The sequence below is a fragment of the Diplotaxodon limnothrissa genome, linkage group LG8, assembly GCF_057381915.1.
Source record: "Diplotaxodon limnothrissa isolate DT_005_m linkage group LG8, D_limnothrissa_male_GT1.1, whole genome shotgun sequence".
In the NCBI taxonomy this organism is placed as follows: domain Eukaryota; kingdom Metazoa; phylum Chordata; class Actinopteri; order Cichliformes; family Cichlidae; genus Diplotaxodon; species Diplotaxodon limnothrissa.
This window is the reverse complement of record NC_140603.1, coordinates 9,730,388-9,754,950: the sequence shown is the minus strand read 5'-3', so window position 1 is coordinate 9,754,950 and position 24,563 is coordinate 9,730,388. Positions and strand designations below refer to the sequence as shown.

At 42.3% G+C, this 24,563-nt stretch overlaps 1 protein-coding gene across 1 annotated transcript; it reads right to left on the bottom strand.

Annotated features, from left to right (window-relative positions):
• Window positions 1–17,821: 17,821 nt before the first annotated feature.
• LOC146626277 (uncharacterized) lies at window positions 17,822–20,539 on the bottom strand. The gene is made up of 3 exons (XM_085361800.1): window positions 19,988–20,539; window positions 19,462–19,697; window positions 17,822–19,013 (listed from the first exon to the last, which is right to left on the bottom strand). Exons 1-3 carry the CDS (start codon window positions 20,537–20,539, stop codon window positions 17,822–17,824), a joined length of 1,980 nt encoding a protein of 659 aa, XP_085217926.1.
• Between the last annotated feature and the right edge of the window lie 4,024 nt (window positions 20,540–24,563).

The window sequence follows — 24,563 nt, the reverse complement described above, 5'->3', positions numbered from 1 at the left end:
GTCTTCTTTGAGCAAGACTCTTGAAGCGTTTGAGGACTGAGCTGACCGGCTGCTCTGGTTTAGTTCTTGATTTAGAGCTTCAGCTGCTCCAAAGTTCACAGCCTTCTCTATCACATTTTCTTCTCCAAAATGTGCTAAAAGATTATTTCATTGGGTGGGAGGTGTGAACTGCAGGGAGGCACCTGGACAGTTATTATGGAGATTTGCCTTTCAAAAACATGTAGATTTGTAGGTTTAGTGTTGTTTTCTTGTTGTAATCAGAGCTTTCCATGAAAAGGTCACGAAAGAGTTTTGTTTTCTGCTTATATTCAGAACACTTAGACTGTTTTGGGGGTTAAATCCCCAAAACAGTCTAAGTGTGACAGGAAGCAGTATTAAAAATAGATGGAGGAACATGAGCAGGCTGTTTGGTTGGTTTTAAACACCTTATTGCCAAACTGTTAGCAGGCAGAAGCATAAATTAACTTCAGGGAGAGCCAAGGCCAACACAATGAACAAAACAGTCCTAACTTAAAATAAAACCCCATCAACAGATTAACCTACACCTCGACTCCCTGTCAACCAAGGAAGACCAGGAGAAAAGGGTGGATATTAAAAGAAAATGGCAGCTCTTCCCCTCAAGCTTCTTCTGAAGGTAGAGTCAACAACCAAAATCAAGCTAGCCAAAAACATTAGCCTAGCAAAAACAGGCACGCAAAACTAAGACTAGCAGCATATTCAAAAACACCTACAGTATCTAAGCTTCAGTCAGCTTATATAGGCTCTGTAGTCAGCTTTTATGGTTGCATGACCAGACCTCAGCCAATTACAGGAAAACAGGCTCAGCAGGAGCCAGTAGGAGGGAAGGGTGGGACTCAGAGGTCAGGACCTGGAAGCAGCGTAAACGCTGAGCTTATGCATTTTACATTCTTCTAAGAGAATTGTAAATGGTAGTATTTATTTTATTTTGTTAATTTTTTTTATGTATATTTTTTTAAACCAGATAGAACAGAAAGTCTTTGATATGGATGGTTGTTCTCCTTGTTCTTGAGCTGCAGCCACATCGATACCCCTGGAAAAATTATCCACTGGGTTCCCAGATTGTCCTCTTGCTGACATTAGGAACCTGACCAGATTTTTCTTCAGTCTCAGACTCTGCACAGTCGTTTGTGGCTTATTTAACACATAGAGTGTTTTTAAAAGGGTACTAAACAGGGCTGGATCCAGCTGAGACTACTTGTACATTCCTGCTATTCTGTGTAATTGCCTCTGGTTACAAATGTCATCTGGTTGTTTCTGTTTTTTGTTTGTTTTGTATTGTTTTATATAGAGTGGAACCTTCTTGTTTATCAGAGGATATGCATGTTGTAATCATGTGGGAATTCAATGCAAATAAATTAGTCTGTCATTTGTTTTCAGTTGTTGGAAATTGGTGCAGAGGACCTCTGCTGCTGCTGCTGCAGTGGTGTGTGGGTAGCTGTGTTTGAATCACTGGGGAGTAACTGCATCAGTGTGTGTGCAGTAGTGTGCTCACATACAGACACATTTATCTGCCATCTCTACTGTAGGCTATGTACTAAACCTCAACAGAATCAGTTTTTAGGTTATTTCTTATTTTCATTTTCTGCTTTTGCAAATTCAAATGCGTAAATGATATTTAAACTTTGTCCAAAGGGACAATAAATGCCCAAAGTTGTGCAATACAATTCAGTGCACTGAAGCTTGCAGCTTGAAATTTGTACAAAAAAATGAAACAAGCGCAACACAAACAGGAAATGGAGAGAGTTCATCTTCAAAATAAAAACTGGATCTTTTGTCAGTTAACAGCAAGTGGTAAAATCTACAGACTGAAGGCACGGTTGGCCTTAGAGATCAAATGCACTGTAACTTAAGAAAACACCAGCAAATAGAAAAACATTGCAAATGCACACAAAACACAGCAGAAGCTGAGTAAAACACAATCAAAGTGCTTTTGATTGGATGGGTCATGGGTCATGATCTACAAGATTGCATTGAAATGAATGCAAACCATCATGCTTGAATGGAGCCGTATTTAATATAATTACTTTCACCTGAAGGTGCATACAAAGTGTTTACAAGGAACAGAACACAAAGTACAATTTATGGATAATACATTGTGTATCATACATGTATATCTGTTGTTCAAGAAAACATAATTGTTCTCAGAAGTAAATTCAACTTTTTAGTAACTAAGCAACTATTCATGCAATGGACAAATTACAGGGAGTGCAGAATTATTAGGCAAATGAGTATTTTGTCCACATCATCCTCTTCATGCATGTTGTCTTACTCCAAGCTGTATAGGCTCGAAAGCCTACTACCAATTAAGCATATTAGGTGATGTGCATCTCTGTAATGAGAAGGGGTGTGGTCTAATGACATCAACACCCTATATCAGGTGTGCATAATTATTAGGCAACGTCCTTTCCTTTGGCAAAATGGGTCAAAAGAAGGACTTGACAGGCACAGAAAAGTCAAAAATAGTGAGATATCTTGCAGAGGGATGCAGCAGTCTCAAAATTGCAAAGCTTCTGAAGCGTGATCATCGAACAATCAAGAGTTTTATTCAAAATAGTCAACAGGGTCGCAAGAAGCGTGTGGAAAAACCAAGGCGCAAAATAACTGCCCATGAACTGAGAAAAGTCAAGCGTGCAGCTGCCAAGATGCCACTTGCCACCAGTTTGGCCATATTTCAGAGCTGCAACATCACTGGAGTGCCCAAAAGCACAAGGTGTGCAATACTCAGAGACATGGCCAAGGTAAGAAAGGCTGAAAGACGACCACCACTGAACAAGACACACAAGCTGAAACGTCAAGACTGGGCCAAGAAATATCTCAAGACTGATTTTTCTAAGGTTTTATGGACTGATGAAATGAGAGTGAGTCTTGATGGGCCAGATGGATGGGCCCGTGGCTGGATTGGTAAAGGGCAGAGAGCTCCAGTCCGACTCAGACGCCAGCAAGGTGGAGGTGGAGTACTGGTTTGGGCTGGTATCATCAAAGATGAGCTTGTGGGGCCTTTTCGGGTTGAGGATGGAGTCAAGCTCAACTCCCAGTCCTACTGCCAGTTTCTGGAAGACACCTTCTTCAAGCAGTGGTACAGGAAGAAGTCTGCATCCTTCAAGAAAAACATGATTTTCATGCAGGACAATGCTCCATCACACGCGTCCAAGTACTCCACAGCGTGGCTGGCAAGAAAGGGTATAAAAGAAGAAAAACTAATGACATGGCCTCCTTGTTCACCTGATCTGAACCCCATTGAGAACCTGTGGTCCATCATCAAATGTGAGATTTACAAGGAGGGAAAACAGCACACCTCTCTGAACAGTGTCTGGGAGGCTGTGGTTGCTGCTGCACGCAATGTTGATGGTGAACAGATCAAAACACTGACAGAATCCATGGATGGCAGGCTTTTGAGTGTCCTTGCAAAGAAAGGTGGCTATATTGGTCGCTGATTTGTTTTTGTTTTGTTTTTGAATGTCAGAAATGTATATTTGTGAATGTGGAGATGTTATATTGGTTTCACTGGTAAAAAGAAATAATTGAAATGGGTATATATTTGTTTTTTGTTAAGTTGCCTAATAATTCTGCACAGTAATAGTCACCTGCACACACAGATATCCCCCTAAAATAGCTCAAACTAAAAACAAACTAAAAACTACTTCCAAAAACATTCAGCTTTGATATTAATGAGTTTTTTGGGTTCATTGAGAACATGGTTGTTGTTCAATAATAAAATTATTCCTCAAAAATACAACTTGCTTAATAATTCTGCACTCCCTGTAGTAACTTGATATTATTCACTCTTCTCTTTTTGCACATTTCATTGTGTTGTAGAGTTTGTTTTAAATGGATAAAATTGGATTTCATGCCGACTCAATCTGTGGGACACACCTGTGTTTGAGGTTCCACAATTCCTATGACATGTCAAGACAAAAAAGAAGTCAGTCAAGTATAACAGGCTCTCTCAAGACCTTTGTGATAAAATTGCGTTGGGATGTTGATCAGGACAGGGGGCATAACATTATATCTAAACTTTGAGTGTTTCTAGCGGCGCGAGTGAGTTAATAACAGCGAAAAATGAGTTGTAATCAAGATTATTTCTGAGAGTACTGTGGGCAAACTAACAACAGGAGGAAGGGGTTTAGTCACTGTAGTGAGTGGTGAATATTAACTGTAGCAGAGCTTCTACAGAGATGGAGGAATCTGGTTTTTGGGAGGGGTGTCTAAGACAATGCTTGGTGTTCTTCTCAGTTTTTATATCTGCCAGAAATCTGCAAGTGTAAGAATTTTTTCTAAGAAATGAAAAAGTATTTATTTTTGAAAACACTTCACATTTTTATGGGATAATTGTGTCTGAATCTGCAGTTTTATCAATTTAAAGCCATTTACTGTAAACACAAAGGCTAACTCTCTTTACTATGAAGTCAGAGAGAAACATGTACCAGGATGAGCAGCTGTTCAAGATTAGTGGGCTATCTGCAAATCATTTTATATATATTATGGACTACACTACATTGTGTTTCAAGTAGCTTTATTTACAAGCCCAAGACAGAAAGACCTACTTGCTTTTAACAGTCTGCATTTGATACCGAGGCAACCAGCAGCATCAGTAGGAACAAACTTCATTCACAGACACTGACAGAATAGCTTTGTGCTGTTCAGTCACCGCCAGAGAAACTCCACACAGATCATCAACCTCCCTTTACTCTTTGGCTTGAATTCCTGTTTCTTTGATCATCTGACTATGGAGCCAGCAAAAGCCAACTATTTATTGGCCGACTTCTTCACTCCAGCCTACAAATCTTATTACCTCTACTCTGTGCAGATGGTAGTTGTTTCAGCTCAAACAATATTTGGCAATCACAACACGCTTGTCTTTGCTGGAAGCTATGTATTAACTAAGTAGAATGAGATAAGACTGTTTTAGCAGTTTGTTCTGCAGAGGTGTACAGATGACAGAATCCTGGAGTCAATCAGGTGTACAAGTGTTGAGGTAAACAAGACTGGTGGTAGTATTTCCCTCACGGACATCTTTCAACACTTCCCCTCAGAGGAATACCAGCAGCCTTCTGAAGCGATGACCCTGAATACTCAGGTCGACTTCAGTTTGAGCCAAAAGCTTCCAAAACTACTACATTTGGAGGAGAGCTTAATTAAAGTGTGGTTGAACACTGTTGTACTGTGGTGCTATTATTATGTACATTTAAATGTAATGGTGACAGGTGAACGGCAACGAACTTCTAATTCTTTTGTTTCAGTTGGAACAGAAACATTCCTCGCTAGCTTAAATATGTCATAACGCTGTGAACGTTGTGTTAAAATTCTCCTAAACCTAAATGCAATTTAAAAAATATGTAAATATATAATTAGTTAATATATAATAAAAAGCAGTTACTAGATAAGAGTGCAATAGTTGGATGTTAAGAGTGTTTAGTGTTCATTCAGTATACATTCAGATATGTACAGACCCCAGTGTGTGCTGACATGTGGGTGTGTAGTCACATGTGTACGTTCACTGCTCTTGTACATAGTCATAGTCTGACAGCAGCTGGAGGAAAGACCTCCGAAATCTCTCCTTCGCACACCATGGGCGCAGCAGCCTGTCACTGAGGAGCTGCTCAGTGCTGCATGGGGTGGGAGGTGTTATCTAACAGGGATAACAAGTCTCACTACTTTAGAGCCATCTTGAAATGTCTATGGACATTTTTCTAATTTATTATTATTCATCTTTCTCTCGTGTCGTCTCGGGTACTGCAGAAGCTGATGGAAGTGTCAAGAGCTTTGCAGATTGGTAAGTGTAGTACAACTAGAACTGCATAAAATGAATAAAAATATTGAATAAAAAGTTAACTCAGTGGAAGTCATCATGAAGTGCCTGTGAATATTCAGCATGGAGATTTTGCGAATTTGGCTCCAATTGATCAAGTAGTCCAGTAGAAACAAAGCACAAACAGGCATAACTGTTAACCTCACAGTTAGAATAGTTGAGGTGTCATAAGGTCATCAAAACCCACAAAGACCCAGCTGTGAACATCTGCCAAATTTTATGTCAGCCCAAAAAGCACTATACGAATTATTCTGTATTGCGCTAGTGTTGGTCAGCTGGCTGATTTTCTGACTAAGTGGCTTTCTGACTAAACAAAGGGCTACAGCAGTGTTTCAGCACATGCCCAGTGTTAGCTGTAGTAGCTGAGTGGGTTTAACTAACAAGCATGAGTTTCAAGTTTTCATTTAAAAAGTTGTTTCTGGAAAAGGGGACTAAATATATTTACAGTCCTGAGCCCCCACTCACTGAAGACTGATGATTAAAAAGAACAAGTCCTTGTGAGCTAACCTGCTTGTTAGTTTACAGAAATGGAAAGGTAAATGGCTTGATAATACCAGTTACTCGTGATGGTTAAAACTGGTACCTGGAAATATTTACAAAGGAAAACTGTGGTACATATCCAGTGGTATTTAATCATTATTTATTTTTTAAATTTTGCATTTTGTGGAGGTTTTTTTTTAAGTCTTCGATTTAAAGACTATAAGAACAGACAAGCAGATAAGTCACTGCACAGTGTGTATAGATGTTGTGCTGCAGTGTTAACAGAGCCTGACTTTTTTAAGCTAATGCAAGAAGTTGAATAAAAATTAGATAATACTTTAATGACGCTTTAGCAATTCCACCAATTTGAACAAGATGTTTAACACCACTGGCTGATTTTACAGGTTGTAGACACTCACTGCTTTACCTCTGTCCTGATGCCTTTGCTCATCCTCACTGAGGTGATTTCTGATGGCTGTTTCAGCTAATGTGGATCTAGGGCCAGATGCATTTCTGACATCATGTGTAAAGTCTTTGCTGGATTTTTTTAAATTTCATGACTATCAGATACTATTCAATTGCTATATATATATATATATCATATATATATATGATATATATATATATATATATATATATATATATATATATATATATATCATATATATATATGATATATATATATATATATATATATATATATATATATATATATATAATATATATATATATATATATATATATATATATATATATATATATATATATATACATAATATATATATATATATATATATATATATATATATATATATATATATATATAATAGCTTTTTGGGAATCAGCTTGTTGGTGTTATTAAATTCCGTTCATTTGAATTCTTTTGGCGACAGAGAAAAACTGGACTCAGAGTGGTCAAGCTCAAAAAATGATCTTTATTTTTACATTTCCAGAAATGGAGGCCTGAACAGCAGAAAAATAATATTGTAATGCCTGTAAAACGGTGTTAGCCTTGGCATTTTTTGGTAGATTCAAACAAACTGAAATCAATTATGTGTTTTTCTTACATCCTGCAGGTAACAAAGAGCCTTATAAATTGGTTCTTTGTTAAGCCGTTGGTGGAAAAAATGACTCATCTCTTGAGTTGGGTGCTTTCTTTATGCTTGAATGGTTCAGAGGTTAGAGTTAAGTGGTTTAACAAACAAAAAACGTTCCCCTGAGAATAGTCAAGCACAAGACTGGACAGAAAATTAGATAAAAGTCAGCCAATGTCTAAACAAAAACGTTAAAAGACCCCCAGAGAGCCTGAAGAAGTATTTTTGAAAAAGAAAAAACAAAGGTTTGTCTCCTCGGATGCAACATGTGTATAAATAAATCATGGATCAAAATCTTTGCACTTTATTATTCAAAGTTTAGTTCCTATATCTGCCCATCTGGCTATAAAGAGGCTTCTAAAACCCCAAACTGTAGTTTATACTGCAGCATAATAACATGGGTGAGGAAATGCATTATTGGTTTGGGTCCATATATCCAGGCCAACAAACTGGTGATATGTATACCAGGTAATTGATTTAATGCGCATCATTTTTAAATTTTAAACACTTTCTCAGCTCCTGTGGTGATCAGCAGTTACTATCACTCAGTATCACTGTTATAGTTTAGGTATAGTCCAATTAATCCAATTTCTAAGCTGCAATCATCAGATGTTTTGCTATCTTGGTACCATTTTCTGATTCATCTCTGCAAAATGATCAGGAGAGCATGCACAATCCTAATCAGCAGTGGATCTCTCGGGACAACATATTGTGCCAATGTCTTCATGGCAAAAACTAAGACACTGGAGCTCACTATCAAGTCCACTACAAGCTTCGTACCATCCATGGTTAAGATAACCATTTTGCTTGAGTGAGAGCAAAAATATCTTGGTCACTAGCTATGGGCTAGTGCTTGCACTGTGGCATCAAATGTACAGAGGAGTCATATTAGAGTTCAAAACCTATATTTCAGTATAAGCCCCAGTCCATCCCATCTGTCCATGAACATCATTAAGGGCACGCCTGACCCAGTTTTTACTAAATCTAGAGGATTTTGGTTAGGTGGCTGAGGGCGGGAGGGAAGGATTTTCTGCAGAGGGTGACTTCAATGTGAGCAGAGACTTCTCAAATCTTTTTAGCTAATGGTGCCCATAGTTAACAAGTGAGGAAAACTGATATGTAGTAGTGAAGTTTGCCTTTAGGATTTTCTGGCAGAGGGGCTCTGTGCCAGAAAGGTTTTAAGAAGTCATGTGAGGTAATATAAAGAATAAGGTTTGAAGTAGGAAGCAGTTCTGTTGATCTTTCATCCAGATGACTTTGGTTTGTGTCTCGTTTAACTTAGTTAGCTTATTATTTTTAAGATTTACTTTATTGTTTTAGTTACAGTTTGGTTGGATGTCAGCCAGGGGCGTAATTTCCACGGGGGTTAGGGGGGTTATGACCCCCCAATAATCAGACCCAAGCAATATAACCCCCCCAATAAAATTATGAATTATCTTGCATAAATAGGCTGTTGATTTTCTTTACTCATTTCAGGTATTACCAGCAAAATAGTTGCAATGTTTAATCATCTGGGAATTTACCCAGATTTATTTATTTATTTAGACAGAGATCTTGACCCCCCCAATGTTCAGCACAAAGTTACACCGATGATGTCAGCACCAGATGGACTTAGTTAGCTGTGGGAAAAATTCATGTTTAGCTTAAATGGATTTAGATGAATATCAGTGCGTGTATTGTTAGCTAGCATGCATGTAATAAACGGTCACAAATGCTTGTGATGGCTTCATTTGTCTCATGCTCAACAGGAAAAAAAAACATGTATAACATGATAAAATAGTAAGTGGGGTTAAAATCCATTAACTCCTGCATTTGATTTTACAATATATTCTATTAAAAAAATAAAGACGGTAATAGGCAGGTCAAACATATTTTTAATAACAATGTACATAATTTATATCACTCACTGTCATCACTGGAAAGCAGTTAACAGACAACATCTGTTTTACACAGTAAGGCCGCTCCAGGTGTCATTATACCCACAGGAACAATGCGATTAAATATAAATACACCATCTGCTGAACTGCACACAAACCCTTGACTGGCCGTGTTGTGATTCTTTTTTTTTTTTTTTTTTTTTTTTTTTTTACAACACTCTCTAATTAAGCAGGTGGAGATTCATACAGTTTACTAAAGAATATCCACCCACAATGAAAATCCCATTTATGGCCACATCAGCATGCATAAAAAAGTTTTCCCTTTGAAACATTTGATTCATATTTCCCAAAGCATTAATAACAGGTGTGAGTAAAAGAGAGAACAGGCAGCTAAAAGGTCCAACCTTTGATTTTGGATATATTAGCTGTACAAATACCCTTTGCTTGTGCATTTAAAAAAAAGAAAAGAAAAACTTAGATTAGGATGGCAAATATTTGTAGTCTTGAGCTGGACTGGATTTAAGTCTAGCCTAATGTAACCACAGTTTATATTAAACGGGTTTAAACTTAAAGTGCAGCTAGCTAACTGCAAACTTGTGCTAACCCTTTTTGTTTTGAGTCCTTAGCCTTTGTATTGTGGAAAGGCTTGATCCCATCTTGGCTTATCTTCTTGACATGAAATATATTCACTGTTATAAATGTATTTATGTCAACATAACATGCTGCTGGTACAAAAAGCACAGACTCCATCCAGAAAGTTATAGCAGTGTAGCACCTACAGTGTGCTAATGCAGCACTGGATGTTTGTATGTTATTATTATTTTTTATGGGTTTATTTCTTTCAGATTAAAGATTGCATCCTGACACTTTTCTGACACAGTCTTAAATATCTGAATATCTTATTCATAGTGGGCAGTTATTAAGGAATTGATTCCCCATGGTAGTTTCACTTAAGCATACCTGAGAAGATTTGCTAACATTCTAATTACATAAGGGCTTTTGGTCCCTTATTGACAATTTCCTGTCACATTAATCTACATAATTCAATCCTATGTGAATATTAAAGGGCTGCTACAATTCCAGGTAAACTCATGAGAGCTGGATTAACAATTGAAAAATCAGTGGAGCAGTAGAGGTCCCAATATCCTTTAGTCTGAGTGTGGGAGCATTCCAAACATGCTGGTCACCAATTCCAATTTGTTTGTTCCTGCAAGGCAAATGAACAGTCTTTGAAACTCTGCACCCTTTGCTTGTAATCCTTGAAAAATGTGAAGTATCCTGCCCCAAGCCAATAAAACTCTGATGAAATCATGAAGTTAAATTTTTTCAGTCTTTCGTAAACTCTCAAAAACAAAACCAAATACAAACATCGGCATGCGAAGCAGTTCTGTCAACTGATGCTGATTTTTGAAGGTGATGGAGTTTGCTTTCTGACTATTTAGGGCCCACTGACCTCTATGTTTTATAGATGAAACTGTAGATAAGGGATGGGCAATTCAAACGGTATGATTGGTTGATGATTACAGTTCAAATGTTCTTGTCATTAAAAGAACCTCCTGGCCTTGCCATAAATAACAATTGAAGAATAGTAGAATTTCTCCTTCTTTATGTGTGTATAAACAAATTTAAACAGTTATGGTTATGTGGGAATGAGGCTCAGTGCTATTGTACAGACTAAAAATCATAACCTCCCTCTCTTGTATGGGACTTGCTGTTCACTCAAAGAGTATGAAAGAAACCAAACCTTGTCATGGTCTTTGGCTTGCAGGCAGTTCCATCTGCAGCCAGAAAATAGGTTTATTTATGACATGGCAGACTCAGTCTCAAGGCATGAAATCTGGCTTTACTCTTTTTGCATTAAGCCCAGCATAGAAAACCTCCCAAAATCCAACAGGATTTCTTCAGAGGATAGATTTGTTAAAAAATGCAACAGCCCAGCTCGTCTCTTGCTGCACGGGGAATAGAATCAATAGAGATGTAACATGGTGGCTCCAACCAGTAACTCTGTTAGCTCTCTTTCTATCTTTTCCTTTATCTGAATCGAAGCCATACGATGATTAAACTGGCCCAGAATGACAATGCTGGCCTCAGGGGAGTATCGCAGACCTGAAAGAACACACACAAAAGGCGCCTTTCGCTTTTTCAGTGGGATACTGTAGAAACCGATAAGACTGCAAAGAAGCATTAAAAAGGAACGCTGACATGCAAAGGATTCAAACTATACATAAACAAAAAGAAACTTGTATGCAATATTAATAAGGGGAAATTTTGAGAACATACACGATGGCTTTAAAAAATCCTCAAAGCACATGACTGACGATATTTTCAATTCTCCAGCAAAGAAGAAAAGCTACATTGTGTCAGTTCATCCCATATTCTGTTTTGCGTGTCCATTTGATCATACTGAAGAAATAAATATATCAAGCTAAATTTTGTTTTAAGCTGTAATAATTTGAAGAGCTTCTTATGTTAGTTTATTGTGTAGTAAGTAGTACATTTCTTGCGTACTATTTTCAGCTCTGGCTTTCTGACAGAGCAACAGCGGTATGAAAAAGTGCCCCACCCCCTCGTTTTAACATAAATTAGCTGTAGTGTCTCACATTTTTGGAAAGCTGAGTTTAGTTTCACTTAAATATGACCTGCCTGACAAAGTGGAGTAGACCAAAAAATCCTCAAAAGCCAGACATCATGCAACGATTCAAGGAAACTCAGGAACAAATAACAAACAAAGTCATTAAGATCTTTAACTCTGGGAAAGGTTATAAAACCATTTCTAAAGCTGTGGGACTCCAGCAAACCACAGTCAGAGCCATTATTCACAAATGGTGAAAACATGGAACAGTAGTGAACCTTCCCAGGAGCAGCCGGCCAATCAAGAATGGTGTTGTTAATAGTATTGGTCCAGGACGAACATTGCAACTGACCAGTTGTTGTGACGTCATAGCTTTGCCCATATGGAAAAGAAATAGAAAAAACTCATAAAAGACTTGCATAAGATGTGGCCTACTTCATATAGTGAATCATATAAGGCTTATATGATTTACTCATGAAAGTGGCCACTTTCTCATTACTTTCATATATTGTTTTAGTAAGTATCCAAAACATACAAGTTTCATTTATATAATTTTTCAAGGGATCTTATATCTGTTTTCACTCTTGTATGCTTTTCATACAAGTTTTACACAAGACAAATACAAACTTTATAAGATTTATATATATCTTTTCCATATGGGTGGAATGTGGAGAAAAAAGAAATTAAACGTCTTTGTTTATATAAAACAGCAAAAATAGAGAGAATCCCAACAATCAGATGACCCCACCCCTCCATGTGCAAACACTTTGGTGACAGTGGGAAAGAAAAACTCCCTTTTAACAGGAAGAAACCTCCGCCCGAACCAGGCTCAGGGAGGGACGGCCATCTGTCATGACTGCTTAGGGGTGATGGAAGGAAATGTTTTCTTTATTAATTTGTACGTGATATTGTTGGCTTGCAATAGTTTTAACAGCTTGGCTAATGCTAAGTGAATGCTAAGACAAGGTTGTTGGTCAGTGTAGTGTTGATCGTGTACCAACATTATTATGACAGTCTAGGCAAAACAACAACACAGTGCTATCATGCCGTGCTCTAACCATATTGATGTGTTTTTAGCAGTTTGTGAATCAAGCTAAAGCTACACGTAGCTATAAAGACATTTGAGACCTATTCATTCTTTGTTTTGGACTCTTCTTCACACTTTTTCTATGCAAGAAAATACAGGATATTGCAAGCCATAGCGCTAATTTAGATTCAATCCCGTTAAAGACAAAGCTAATAGGCTATATTTGTTCATCAGTTCATGGCAATCCAAGAGATGCAGTGGGGGAACAAACCCATGACTCTGAAAGCTTTTTGCAGAGGAAAACACCAGGTATTAATACGGAATTTGGCAGGAGGAAGAACTCTTAGCTCAGGTGTAGCGTGCAATATGAAATATCCAGATCGCTTCAGCAGTACAGATCGTATATCTGATTAATAAAAACTTAAAGGACATTAGATTTAAGCTTTAAATTTAAAGATTACATTAGAAATCTCCTGTTTTATTTTTTTCACATCTTTTTGAGAAGAAATGATTACACATTAACATTTGTTTTTCTTCCCTGGATAAAACGGCAACTGTTCCCTTAACTTGCTGTTAAATTTTGTGCCAAGCTCCAAATAAAGTGGTTGCGTATCATAAGCTACATGTTGCTCTGTGTGAAACACTGAATTTGAAATTTGAAAAACTTCTGTACCGCTAGCTAGACGCTGCATCACAGGGATGAGATGGAAAAAAGGATTTTCACTGAGCGGGCTGAATCATGTCACCGCTTTAATCTCGCCATGGACCACCGGATTGCAGAACATGAAAACTGAATTTGCATGAAAGATTTTTTTTTGTGCCCCCTTTTCCCTGTTAATGCCCTATCGGCCCCCCTGGCTAAACTTTGCTAGATCCGCCCCTGCACAGTTACCAGCCGTCAGCTACGTAGAAAAAGATCCTCGAGTAGAAAGTAATATTAAATACATTCTAACAATAGCTGATCAAGCTTAAACGTGCTGCTGTTGTTCAGCCGCTGGTTTCCTCTTTCTGGTGCAAAGTGGGCCAAAAGCAAACTAGAGACACGGACTCGCGACAGAAAAGCCGATCAGCTGATCGTTAAGCAGTTTCATGATTGAAGTAGCAGCAAGAAGAGGCAGTCGCTTGTTAAGCTTAACGCAGGAATGCTTTACAAACATTCAGAGATGGACTTACACACTTGCTTTACTTCTCTCGGGATAACTTTGTCGGAGATGAAATGCCGGGTTGCTAGCGAAGCTCCACATGCTATCCAGACCACTGACAGGTCCCGCATGCCACAGCCGCTCTATCACGTGATGCATACTGCTCCGACGTGCTAACCTGAGGTGAGTTACGGTGTGTTGCAAGTTTTGTGAGGTGCTTTCGTGATATTTAATGGATCGGATTACATTTTTTATTTTTCTCCGATATCCGATCCAGTAATTTAGGTCAGTATCGGTACGTAATATCGGATCGGTCCATCTCTAGTTTCTGTAGCTTCTGTGCTCACAGCCAGAGCCATGTGTTTCAGAGAGTGCTGTTTGGGATATCTGACATCAAACTTGGCTCTGTAGAAAAAAAACATGTTTTGAATCCAGGTTAAGACCAGTCTGGAGCTGGATTTTTTGGCTAACAATATCTTTATGACTTAAAAAAGGGGAAAAGAATATAAGATGGATTATTGATTTTTATTTTTGGGCATGGCAGGAAGAGTTGAAATTTCTCCTTTTTCCTGTCGTTTTGAAAAGGCTTCTATTTAAGATGGCTTTACATTTAGAGCGCAAAAAAAATTGCACCTAGCAGCCAATCTACAACAGCCATTCAATTTCCCATCCATTTGTACAGAAATTGGCCGTAATGCAACCAGAGGGTGCAGCAGGGTTGCTCACAAGAAAGCCTCAACAAGACTGGATGAAGCTAAATGGCTAAAATAGTTATTTACACCTGCTTCTAGACAACAAAAGCACATATTTTATTTTTATTTTCACAAATACACAATCAATAATGTGTCTGCACTGAAATAAAACACTACAAATACCCATTAGTTTTACTTACATGAAAGCTGTTTTTCTAAAAGATGCCAGTATTTTGCTATTTGATGTTATTGGTTGGTAGGAATTCAAGAGAGGAGAAAAGAGGACAAGCATGACTTGAAATTTTGAGTTATTTTGTTGGAATTTTGACTTAACTCTGCAAATCAGGAAGCTGCTTACCCAGAAGCAGATGGCATAGACAAATGCGTACTGAAAATCAGGTAGTGATATCATCAATGTGCTACCGAAATGTAGTAAACATGAACAAGCTACTTTTATGCTAATGCCTGTGAGTCAGCTAATAGCACATTTCATCATTTGTAAAGCCATGCTGAGAGTACTCAGCAGTTTGAACATTTATTTATTTTACTGGGCCATTTTAGCCTTTATTCAATAGTAACAGTGTAAAGAGACAGAAAACTGGGGAGAGAGGGGAAGACATGCAGCAAGGCCCACGGATTAGAATCAAACCAGGGTCTACTGCTCTCCCTGGCCATATAGCATATGGTCACCTGCTCATCCCACTAAGCTAACCCGATGCTTGAACATTTGAACATTTATGACAAGCAGCAGTAGCGCTGGTAACTCAGCCGAATGCTGCTAGCGTAGTTGTAGCATTGCTAGCTTAGCTATAGCACTGGTAGCTAATGCCTTCCATGTTCTGCTTCAGGATAACATCGAAATGATGGTTAATTTTGGTAAGCACCTCATAGTATAACAGTCATGTTGACTACAGCGCTTCCTGATTAGCCGAGTTATTTTCTTAAACGTTTTAGCTGATTAACTCAAAACTTTGAGATACATGAGTTATGGATGGCTAAAAAAAACATTTTCAGTGGCGGAAACAAGCTTCCATACAAACCAGAGCAGATGAGCACATCAGTAAAGAAAAGCAGCTCTTTACGGTGGTTGCAGAAAATCACCACACAATGTACATATTTGGATTACACCTCCTTAGGGCTCCATTAATTTTGGAGTATCTCATGAGCGCTCTTTATAAAACAGGAAATCAAGAGAGTGGGAGTTTAGAAGTTCATAACAGCATTCATGTTTTAGCATTTACAATTTGTCTTCATTTGTAGTCGGTATCTTTTTCTACCTGCTGTTTTGAAGAACAAAACATTTACAGTGCCCTCCAAGAAGGGGTCGCAAGGACCAGCTAAAGACATTGTGTAATATTTTGCCACTTGACCAACGTAAGTACATTGTTTTTTGTTTTTGTTTTTTATGTGTTATTCAAAATCAAACCCTCGATTCCTGTTTTTCCTCCCACTTGTGCGTCAGCAGCATGTACTGTACACCTCTCTCAGTCACCAGGAAATAACAGCTTGACCTGGGCCAGCATGCAGGCTGACCCAGTGCAAGCACAGGAAGCAAGCATGGGAGAAAACCCGAAAAAATATGACGAGTCTGTGTTTTTGAGACGTTGATCTCTCTCTGTGCAACAGGAAGTTCTGCAAGTGATGAATATGCATGCGAGGGTGGTGAGGAGGGGGTTCTGTTTTGTACATTGTGTCCAACAGCACTGGTTCCTCCAGGTGTTCATTTAACATAATTGTGTCCGCACATGTTAAAAAACAAAATACTCAAGACATCTTCTCTGTCCTCAGTCTCACTTGTGGTCGAATGGAGTGAAGTGGAGTTCGGGCTCTGCTCCCATCTGTGTCTCCAATTGCTTCTTCTTTTTATGTCCCCTCACAGCGCTCAGTCATATCTGTCAGGGACACACAGGACAGAGCATGGCTATAATTACTGTGGTTGTAAATCCTCTAAAAAAAAACTTGTACATGTACACACACAAACACTTCTCCCTACATGTACACACACAAACACTTCTCCCTACATGTACACACACAAACACTTCTCCCTACTTGCACAGTGTGTCCTCTTTGGAAGCAACATGGAGGTAAAAATAGCAAAGAAGCTGTTATCAGCTCCAGCGTGCGTTTACGAAGGTAGTCACAGCTTTTTTCTCTCTCTTTTTTCAAGTTGCTTAAACAGACATCTTGAGCTCAAAGAAATCATTACAGTGTGATTTAGAGTGCACAGTAAACAGGATTGCCTGGCAGGATCAGGTTAGCAGTAAACGGTGTCTACAGTTTCAGTGCTATCATCCCTGGGGTGTTTGGTTTTTGTTCCAAAAGAAAGTTTATCACCGTGCACTATGTATAATCTCTTTAAATGAACTGCGCCTCTGGAATATGGAGCTGAAGCTACAGCTTTTCACAGACAAAATGTGTCCATCCTTATCATTCCTGCAGAATTGTTTGAAAGTCCATGAGGGTACTACGTTTCCAAGATTTGTGTCACGGTCTGGAGGGCAGACCGTGGGGGATGTAGGAGAAAGGACCCAAAACGCAGACTTGATGGAATGAACAGTGGGTTTATTTACAGTGAGGTAAATGTACACCACACATTAAATCTCCAAAAGTGCTCCCTCGACTCCCGTGACGTGTCTTCTCCCAAGTGCTGGTATCCCGTGCTCTCTGCCCCTGTGCCTTCACACACCCCGTGTGTCTTGCAGTCCTGTGTTCCACTGTCCTCCTGGGGAAAAACACAGACACAGCCGTTATGGCACCAACTCCGGCAGGCATACACTTTAACAACACTAGAAACACTGACATGGAGTCTAACTCAACGATCCTGCGCCGGAGGAAGCTCCATCGCTCTGTTAAGTAGCTCCCCCGACGATCCTGATCAGAAGCAGGTGTGTGGTAAGCTAGGCGTGACCAGCAGCTGGCAGGGCCACACCCATCAGGCCTGCAGGTGGCTGTCCTTCATCCTCCAGCCTCACACACATACACACACCAGCATTGAACACAAGAACACAGTGCAGCAAACATACATCCAATACACTAATAACAATAAAGGTCCACACTGTTCACGAACCCCGAGTCCCCGGAACCGGGTCCGTGACAGTACCCCCCCTCTAAGGGTCGACTCCCGACGACCCCAAAACAAAACCACAGAACAACCAACCCAGGGCGGGTGGCGGGGGGTCCAGGACGGAGGGCCCCAAAACCACTCCGCTAAACAGCCACCACAAAGCAACAAAAGAAAAACACAGTTCAACAGCCCAATCCCCCCGGTCCAGTGGCAGCAAACACATTTCTTGCGGCCGACCTGCAGGACGGCAAAACAAGCGGGACCCGCTGCGGGTTAGGCAGTGGCGGCAAAACAGTTCAGGTGGCCTACCTCTAACCCCTTGATGGAAGCAGAACGCTTCAGGCGGCCTGCCACGGATCCGGTGGCAACGGCGTTGCAGCTCCGGCGGGCGGCCACGGGTCCGGTGGCGACAGTGTGACTGCTCCGGCGGGCGGCCACGGGTCCGGTGGCGGCGGCGTTGCTGCTCTGGCGGGCGGCCACGGGTCCGGTGGCGGCGGCGTTGCTGCTCCCGCCTCAGCACCACCCATGATTCCCGACGTGGCGGCCGGGCTGCAGGACGTGGCGGCCCCTCCGGCACGCAGACCTCCAGCTCTGGCTCAGCGGATCCCTCCGGACCTCCGAGCTCCTCCGGTGGCAGCGCGGGCTCACCAAGCTCGCTGAGCTCCTCTGCTGGCAACGCCGGTCCCTCCGGCTCGTTGAGGTCCGCCAGCAGCGGTGCGGGCTTCTCAGTGGGTGGCTCGCTGGGCTGCTCCGGCTCACAGTGCTCCTCCGGCTCGCCGAGCTCCTCCGGCATTAGCTCGCTGGGCTGCTCCGGCTCACAGTGCTCCTCCGGCTCGCCGAGCTCCTCCGGCAATAGCTCGCTGAGCTCCTCCAGCATTAGCCCGCTGAGCTCCTCCGGCTCACAGTGCTCCTCCGGCTCGCCGAGCTCCTCCGGCATTAGCTCGCTGGGCTGCTCCGGCTCACAGTGCTCCTCCGGCTCGCCGAGCTCCTCCGGCAATAGCTCGCTGAGCTCCTCCAGCATTAGCCCGCTGAACTCCTCCGGCTCACAGTGCTCCTCCGGCTCGCTGAGCTGCTCCTGCTCGCTGAGCTCCACAGCTGGCGACGCGGGCTCCTCCCGCTCGCTGAGCTCCTCCGGCTCGCTGAGCTGGTCCGGCTCGCTGAGCTGCTCCGGCTCGCTGAGCTGCTCCTGCTCGGGCATGCTGAGCTCCTCCGGCTCGCTGAGCTGCTCCTGCTCGCTGAGCTCCACAGCTGGCGACGCGGGCTCCTCCCGCTCGCTGAGCTCCTCCGGCTCGCTGAGCTCCTCCGGCTCGCTGAGCTCCTCCGGCTCGGGCATGCTGAGCTCCTCCGGCTCGCTGAGCTGCTCCTGCCCGCTGAGCTGCTCCTGCTCGGGCATGCTGAGCTCCTCCGGCTCGCTGAGCTGCTCCGGCTCGCTGAGCTGCTCCTGCTCGGGCATGCTGAGCTCCTCCTGCTCGCTGAGCTGCTCCTGCTCGGGCATGCTGAGCTCCTCCTGCTCGCTGAGCTGCTCCTGCTCGGGCATGCTGAGCCCCTCCGGCTCGCTGAGCTGCTCCTGCTCGGGCATGCTGAGCCCCTCCGGCTCGCTGAGCTGCTCCTGCTCGGGCATGCTGAGCCCCTCCGGCTCGCTGAGCTGCTCCTGCTCGGGCATGCTGAGCCCCTCCGGCTCGCTGAGCTCCTCCGGCTCGCTGAGCCGCTCCTCCGGCTGCGACGCGGGTATAGATGGTCGGTGATCCGGAGGTGAAGATGGCGATGCGGAAGCTGCAGGTGGCGAAGATGACGGTCGAGCGGGTGATGTGGATGGTGAAGTCGAGAGTTCTGCGGTCGCTGCAGTCTGATGGGACGCTGGTGGAGAAGTAGCTGCAAAGGGCGGAGGTGATAATGGTGCGGCAGCTACTCGTGGTAGACTGGACAGCGATGTAGAAACAACAGGCGGGTGACATAATGGCAGGGTAGTTCCAGCAGGCATATCAGCCTCCAACTGAGGATGAAGACGAGAGGCTGACTGGACTGGCTGTGCTACGGCTACAGGCTGGGCAGCTGGCTGTGCTACGGCTACAGGCTGGGCAGCTGGCTGTATAAACATAGCCCCAGAATAAACAGTTCTAGACGAAACGGTCCTAACTCCTGGGTCCGAAGGAACATCAGGAGCACAGTCTCTTGAACCAGGAGGAAAAAACTCGTTCTCAAAACTAACATTGTCATCCTCCCAAACAGGAGAAACACGAGCTCTAGGGTTCACGGAGCTGGCATTCACAGCCTTGGGGGAAACAGTCTGTTTATCCCTAGGCACGAAAGGTGAATGAAGGGAGACTCTGTCACTCACCCTAGGCGGTTGTTTGAGCCGAATCCCTGGCTCCTGCTGGAGCTGTGAGTGCTGGCTGCGTGTTCGCTGCCTCCCTGTTGAAGAGGGAGCGTCGCTGGCGGAATGTGACGAGGGCGGATTCTGAAGTGGCTGCTCCTGCTGTGATGTGGAAATGCTGGGTGAGTCAGGTGGCACGATGATAATTCCTAACATTTTGTAAAAAGCTTGTGCAGGTGTAAGCAGATTGCTGGCAGGCTCGTAGTAATCCTCCCGGGACCGGCTGGAGCGTTTTCTGCGAGACCGAGGCGTCCGCGGGGAGGAAACAGACGAGTGGGCCGACGGGTAGGCTGCCAGCGAGGAACGGCAGCACGGAGGCCCTCCAAGCACTAGTCGGGTCCCGTCAAAACGGGAGCTGCGCTTCCGCGGTGAGTCCGCTGGGTCCATAGTGGCAGGATCGTTCTGTCACGGTCTGGAGGGCAGACCGTGGGGGATGTAGGAGAAAGGACCCAAAACGCAGACTTGATGGAATGAACAGTGGGTTTATTTACAGTGAGGTAAATGTACACCACACATTAAATCTCCAAAAGTGCTCCCTCGACTCCCGTGACGTGTCTTCTCCCAAGTGCTGGTATCCCGTGCTCTCTGCCCCTGTGCCTTCACACACCCCGTGTGTCTTGCAGTCCTGTGTTCCACTGTCCTCCTGGGGAAAAACACAGACACAGCCGTTATGGCACCAACTCCGGCAGGCATACACTTTAACAACACTAGAAACACTGACATGGAGTCTAACTCAACGATCCTGCGCCGGAGGAAGCTCCATCGCTCTGTTAAGTAGCTCCCCCGACGATCCTGATCAGAAGCAGGTGTGTGGTAAGCTAGGCGTGACCAGCAGCTGGCAGGGCCACACCCATCAGGCCTGCAGGTGGCTGTCCTTCATCCTCCAGCCTCACACACATACACACACCAGCATTGAACACAAGAACACAGTGCAGCAAACATACATCCAATACACTAATAACAATAAAGGTCCACACTGTTCACGAACCCCGAGTCCCCGGAACCGGGTCCGTGACAATTTGTTCCTATGGGTTATAATTGGTAGTGGAGAATCAGAATCTTGCCTATAGGCACAAAACAACTTAGTTAGGTTTGCAGTTACAAATACAGGCTCTTCATTGCCATGGTCACAATCGTAAACACCAATAAAGGCGTACAACAGACATTGTCAAGTAACTTGGACTATGGAAATAAACAGCATTATCTTGCATTAACTTCCAATGTTTGACCAACCCATCCATCCACCCCTCCATCCATCCAACAGGGACTATTCACGCTACAATGTCCCTCAGGCCATCTCCGCACGCATCTTTTTCTCTCGCGTCACAGTGTGGACTGCGAAAACTGAGATTTTCGAAAACGATGACACATTTTAGTCATATATGACTAAAACTAAGACGGCGGGCGGCATTGTACAGCAGTTTTTTTGTTTGCTCCTAATTTTGTCAGCCCTATTACAGATTAATATCAGTTTGGACATGCTCCAGATAGCTCCAGATAAAACTCGGCACTTGACATTTTGCCACGCCGTTTCAAAGAGCCGGAAAGTAAATAAATGGCAGACGAAAATGATGCAGGTTGAATGGTCTTACATTTGATGCATGCGCAGTACAGGGACATTTTCAGTGTGGATGAAACAACTGAAAACGGTCGCGGAGCGTTTTTAGACGAAAACGCTGTTTTCAAATTTATCAGTGTAGACGTAGCCTTACTCACATCACTGCTTCTGCAGCGAGGATGTGAGATACACGAGGGTTTGTGAGATACACGAGCCAAAACCTCCAAATGAGAAATCTTTTTTTCCCCATAGCCACTCCTGAACCAAGTCAACCCAAGCAATCAAAGAGTTGTTACCAGTAGGTAATGAAAGCAGAGATGAGTAGTCATGCTTATAACACTGGAGCCTCCATTTGTACCTGTACTCACGCCAACAGAAGAACTGCTGTGGCCACATTTTCGATGAAGTGATCTATGGGCTGGTTTTCCGCTTTGCTCTTAGCTTTGTGTTAATATTTAAACACCAAAAGAAAGCACTTGTGTGCATGCTGAGTAGGATAGGGATTTGTGCAAGTGTATTGGGAGGAAGCCTAAGGTATGAGAATGCAAAGCAGATCTCACTTCCTGCTCTGCTTTGAGCCAAATTACTTTGGGCACAATGGGGTGTTGCCAGACACAAACATAATTTATGAGTAGAGCCCTCTGCATTACTTCTTCTTCTTCTTCTTTTTTTTTTTTTTTTACAACAGTATATGACTATTGCTAAGGGAACAACTTTTAAATAGTTAGCTTAACCCCAGCTCCCTTTTAAAAACAAAAATCAATCTTCATAATCTGCTCTGTTGTTATCGTCTTTGCAGCTTTACTTGATGGATTTCAATCTCAGCATTGGAAAGCATAAGGTGTTATAATCATAATAATCATCTTATTCAAAAGTAAGTGCACATTTATCTGAGTTTAATCAAAAAGGTCAGAGAAATTATGCTAGAGTCTTCACAGGCCTTTTGCAGGCAGAAAATTTCCCGAAAGTCTGACCACAAATCAAGGATGCTGCACAGAGAGCACATCTGAATCCAGATGTGGAGCTCATCAGTAGAGGAGGATTGCCAGAAGAACATCATTAAAGGTAGTTACGGAAATGTGATCAGAAAGTGTTTTTTTTAAGCAAAAGACAAAAAAAACCCATTAAATAACCACAAAATGTGTTGCAGACTCTTCAATAGTAATTTTACATTTGTGCTCCTCAGCACGTACTCTCATAGATAAAACAAGTTTGCCACATAAGTCAGTCACTACTGAAGCATCCTTGTTTGGAGACAGATAATGAACACACGTGCAGCTAATGAGTTGTGTGATAAGGAGGTTTATGTAGATTATTCACCCATTTTCATAATCCCTCATTTAACTTGAGGTGTGGGGTGGGGAACCTGCACAGGCACACGAACCTGGAAGCTCTATGCAGAGAGACCCCAGTTTACTCCTGTGAGGCAACAATATTAACTCTTACACTACTGTAGTCAACAAGTCAACATGACTGTTATACTATGAGGTGCTTACCAAAATTAACCATGGACTATAATCACTCATCATTCATGGGACTGATTCTTTTTATTGTTAAGGCCTAAAAATAAACGGTGTGAAAACAAAGTTGACATCAAGCGATGATGAGCTGCTCCTGATGGGGTTTTTTGTCGGTTTTGCTCCTGATGTTTCAAAGAAAGAAAATTAAGAAACTGAGAATCTGGGTCCATCCAATTTTTCATGAGAAGAGAGAGGGGGAATTTCATGGTTTGACCCAGGTCTTGCTGGCAGTGTTGGGAACACATGTGAGGAGGGAGAAATAATTCCAGAGAGCCGATTGACCTGGAGCAGCATCTTGCTGTGTGTCTGAGGTAAAATAATGTTATTTTACCAGTGTTACCTGCAAGTTCTGAGCTCTGACCGCTTGTGCCAAATGCAGTGGTGCAAATACATTCTGCGAGATTACATGGTCGGCGTGAACAGCGGCAGTAAGAATGAGGGGACTCTCATTCTCACTCTCTTTTTAACACATATTTAATAATATTTTTTAAGTCCTGTCTGTGTTAGTTTAGATTTTACATTATATGTGGTACAGTATGACAATGTCTAAGGGAGGACAGGCAGGAAAAAAACTGCACAGATTTTAGGTGTCTGGTGTGTAAAGGCCTTGACTTTACACAGTATGCATTACACAATACTTTACATTATTTTTGTGTTGTTACTTTAACACGGCCTTGAGATGGATTGTCACATATTTACCATTTAACAAAGTAAACTTTAGGCCATGCAATAACATAAATCTTGATCCTAATATGGACACACACAAGACCTTTTCCTGGTGTTTTAGTATTAACACAAAGCTGAGTGCAAAGTTGAAAAGCAGCCCAAAGATCACTTCACAGAGATTGCCAAAGCAATTCCATTGTAGAAACAGGTGCAAACGGTACACATGAAACGAGCCTGACTGCTCATCACTGCTTTTGTTACCTGTTTGTCAGGCTCTGACTGCTTGGCCAGGGTCAGCATACACTTCAGCTTCACTGTGTACTGGCTTAGTGCAAAGAGTCCATGTCAGGTTATCAGCAGTTGTTTCAAGGCACACTGCTCTTTCTTGTCCTTTTGTGAAATAAAATTACACCGTGTGTAAAAGGTTGTGGACTCCTCCTGAAGTCAGATACCAAGTAACAAATCTTTGCCACTGTGTGATTAAACTGCAGTGTGATTACTGAAAATGACTCTATATGTGCTGTTAAAGAAAAATGTAATTACTTTATAGAGATTTACTTCCAACATTGTTGATCAAGATATATATGACTTAATTGGTAGATAAAGGATGACATGAAGTGGGAAGACTAAAGCAGAGCACTGCAGAGAATTCTGGGAGGTGAGGGTT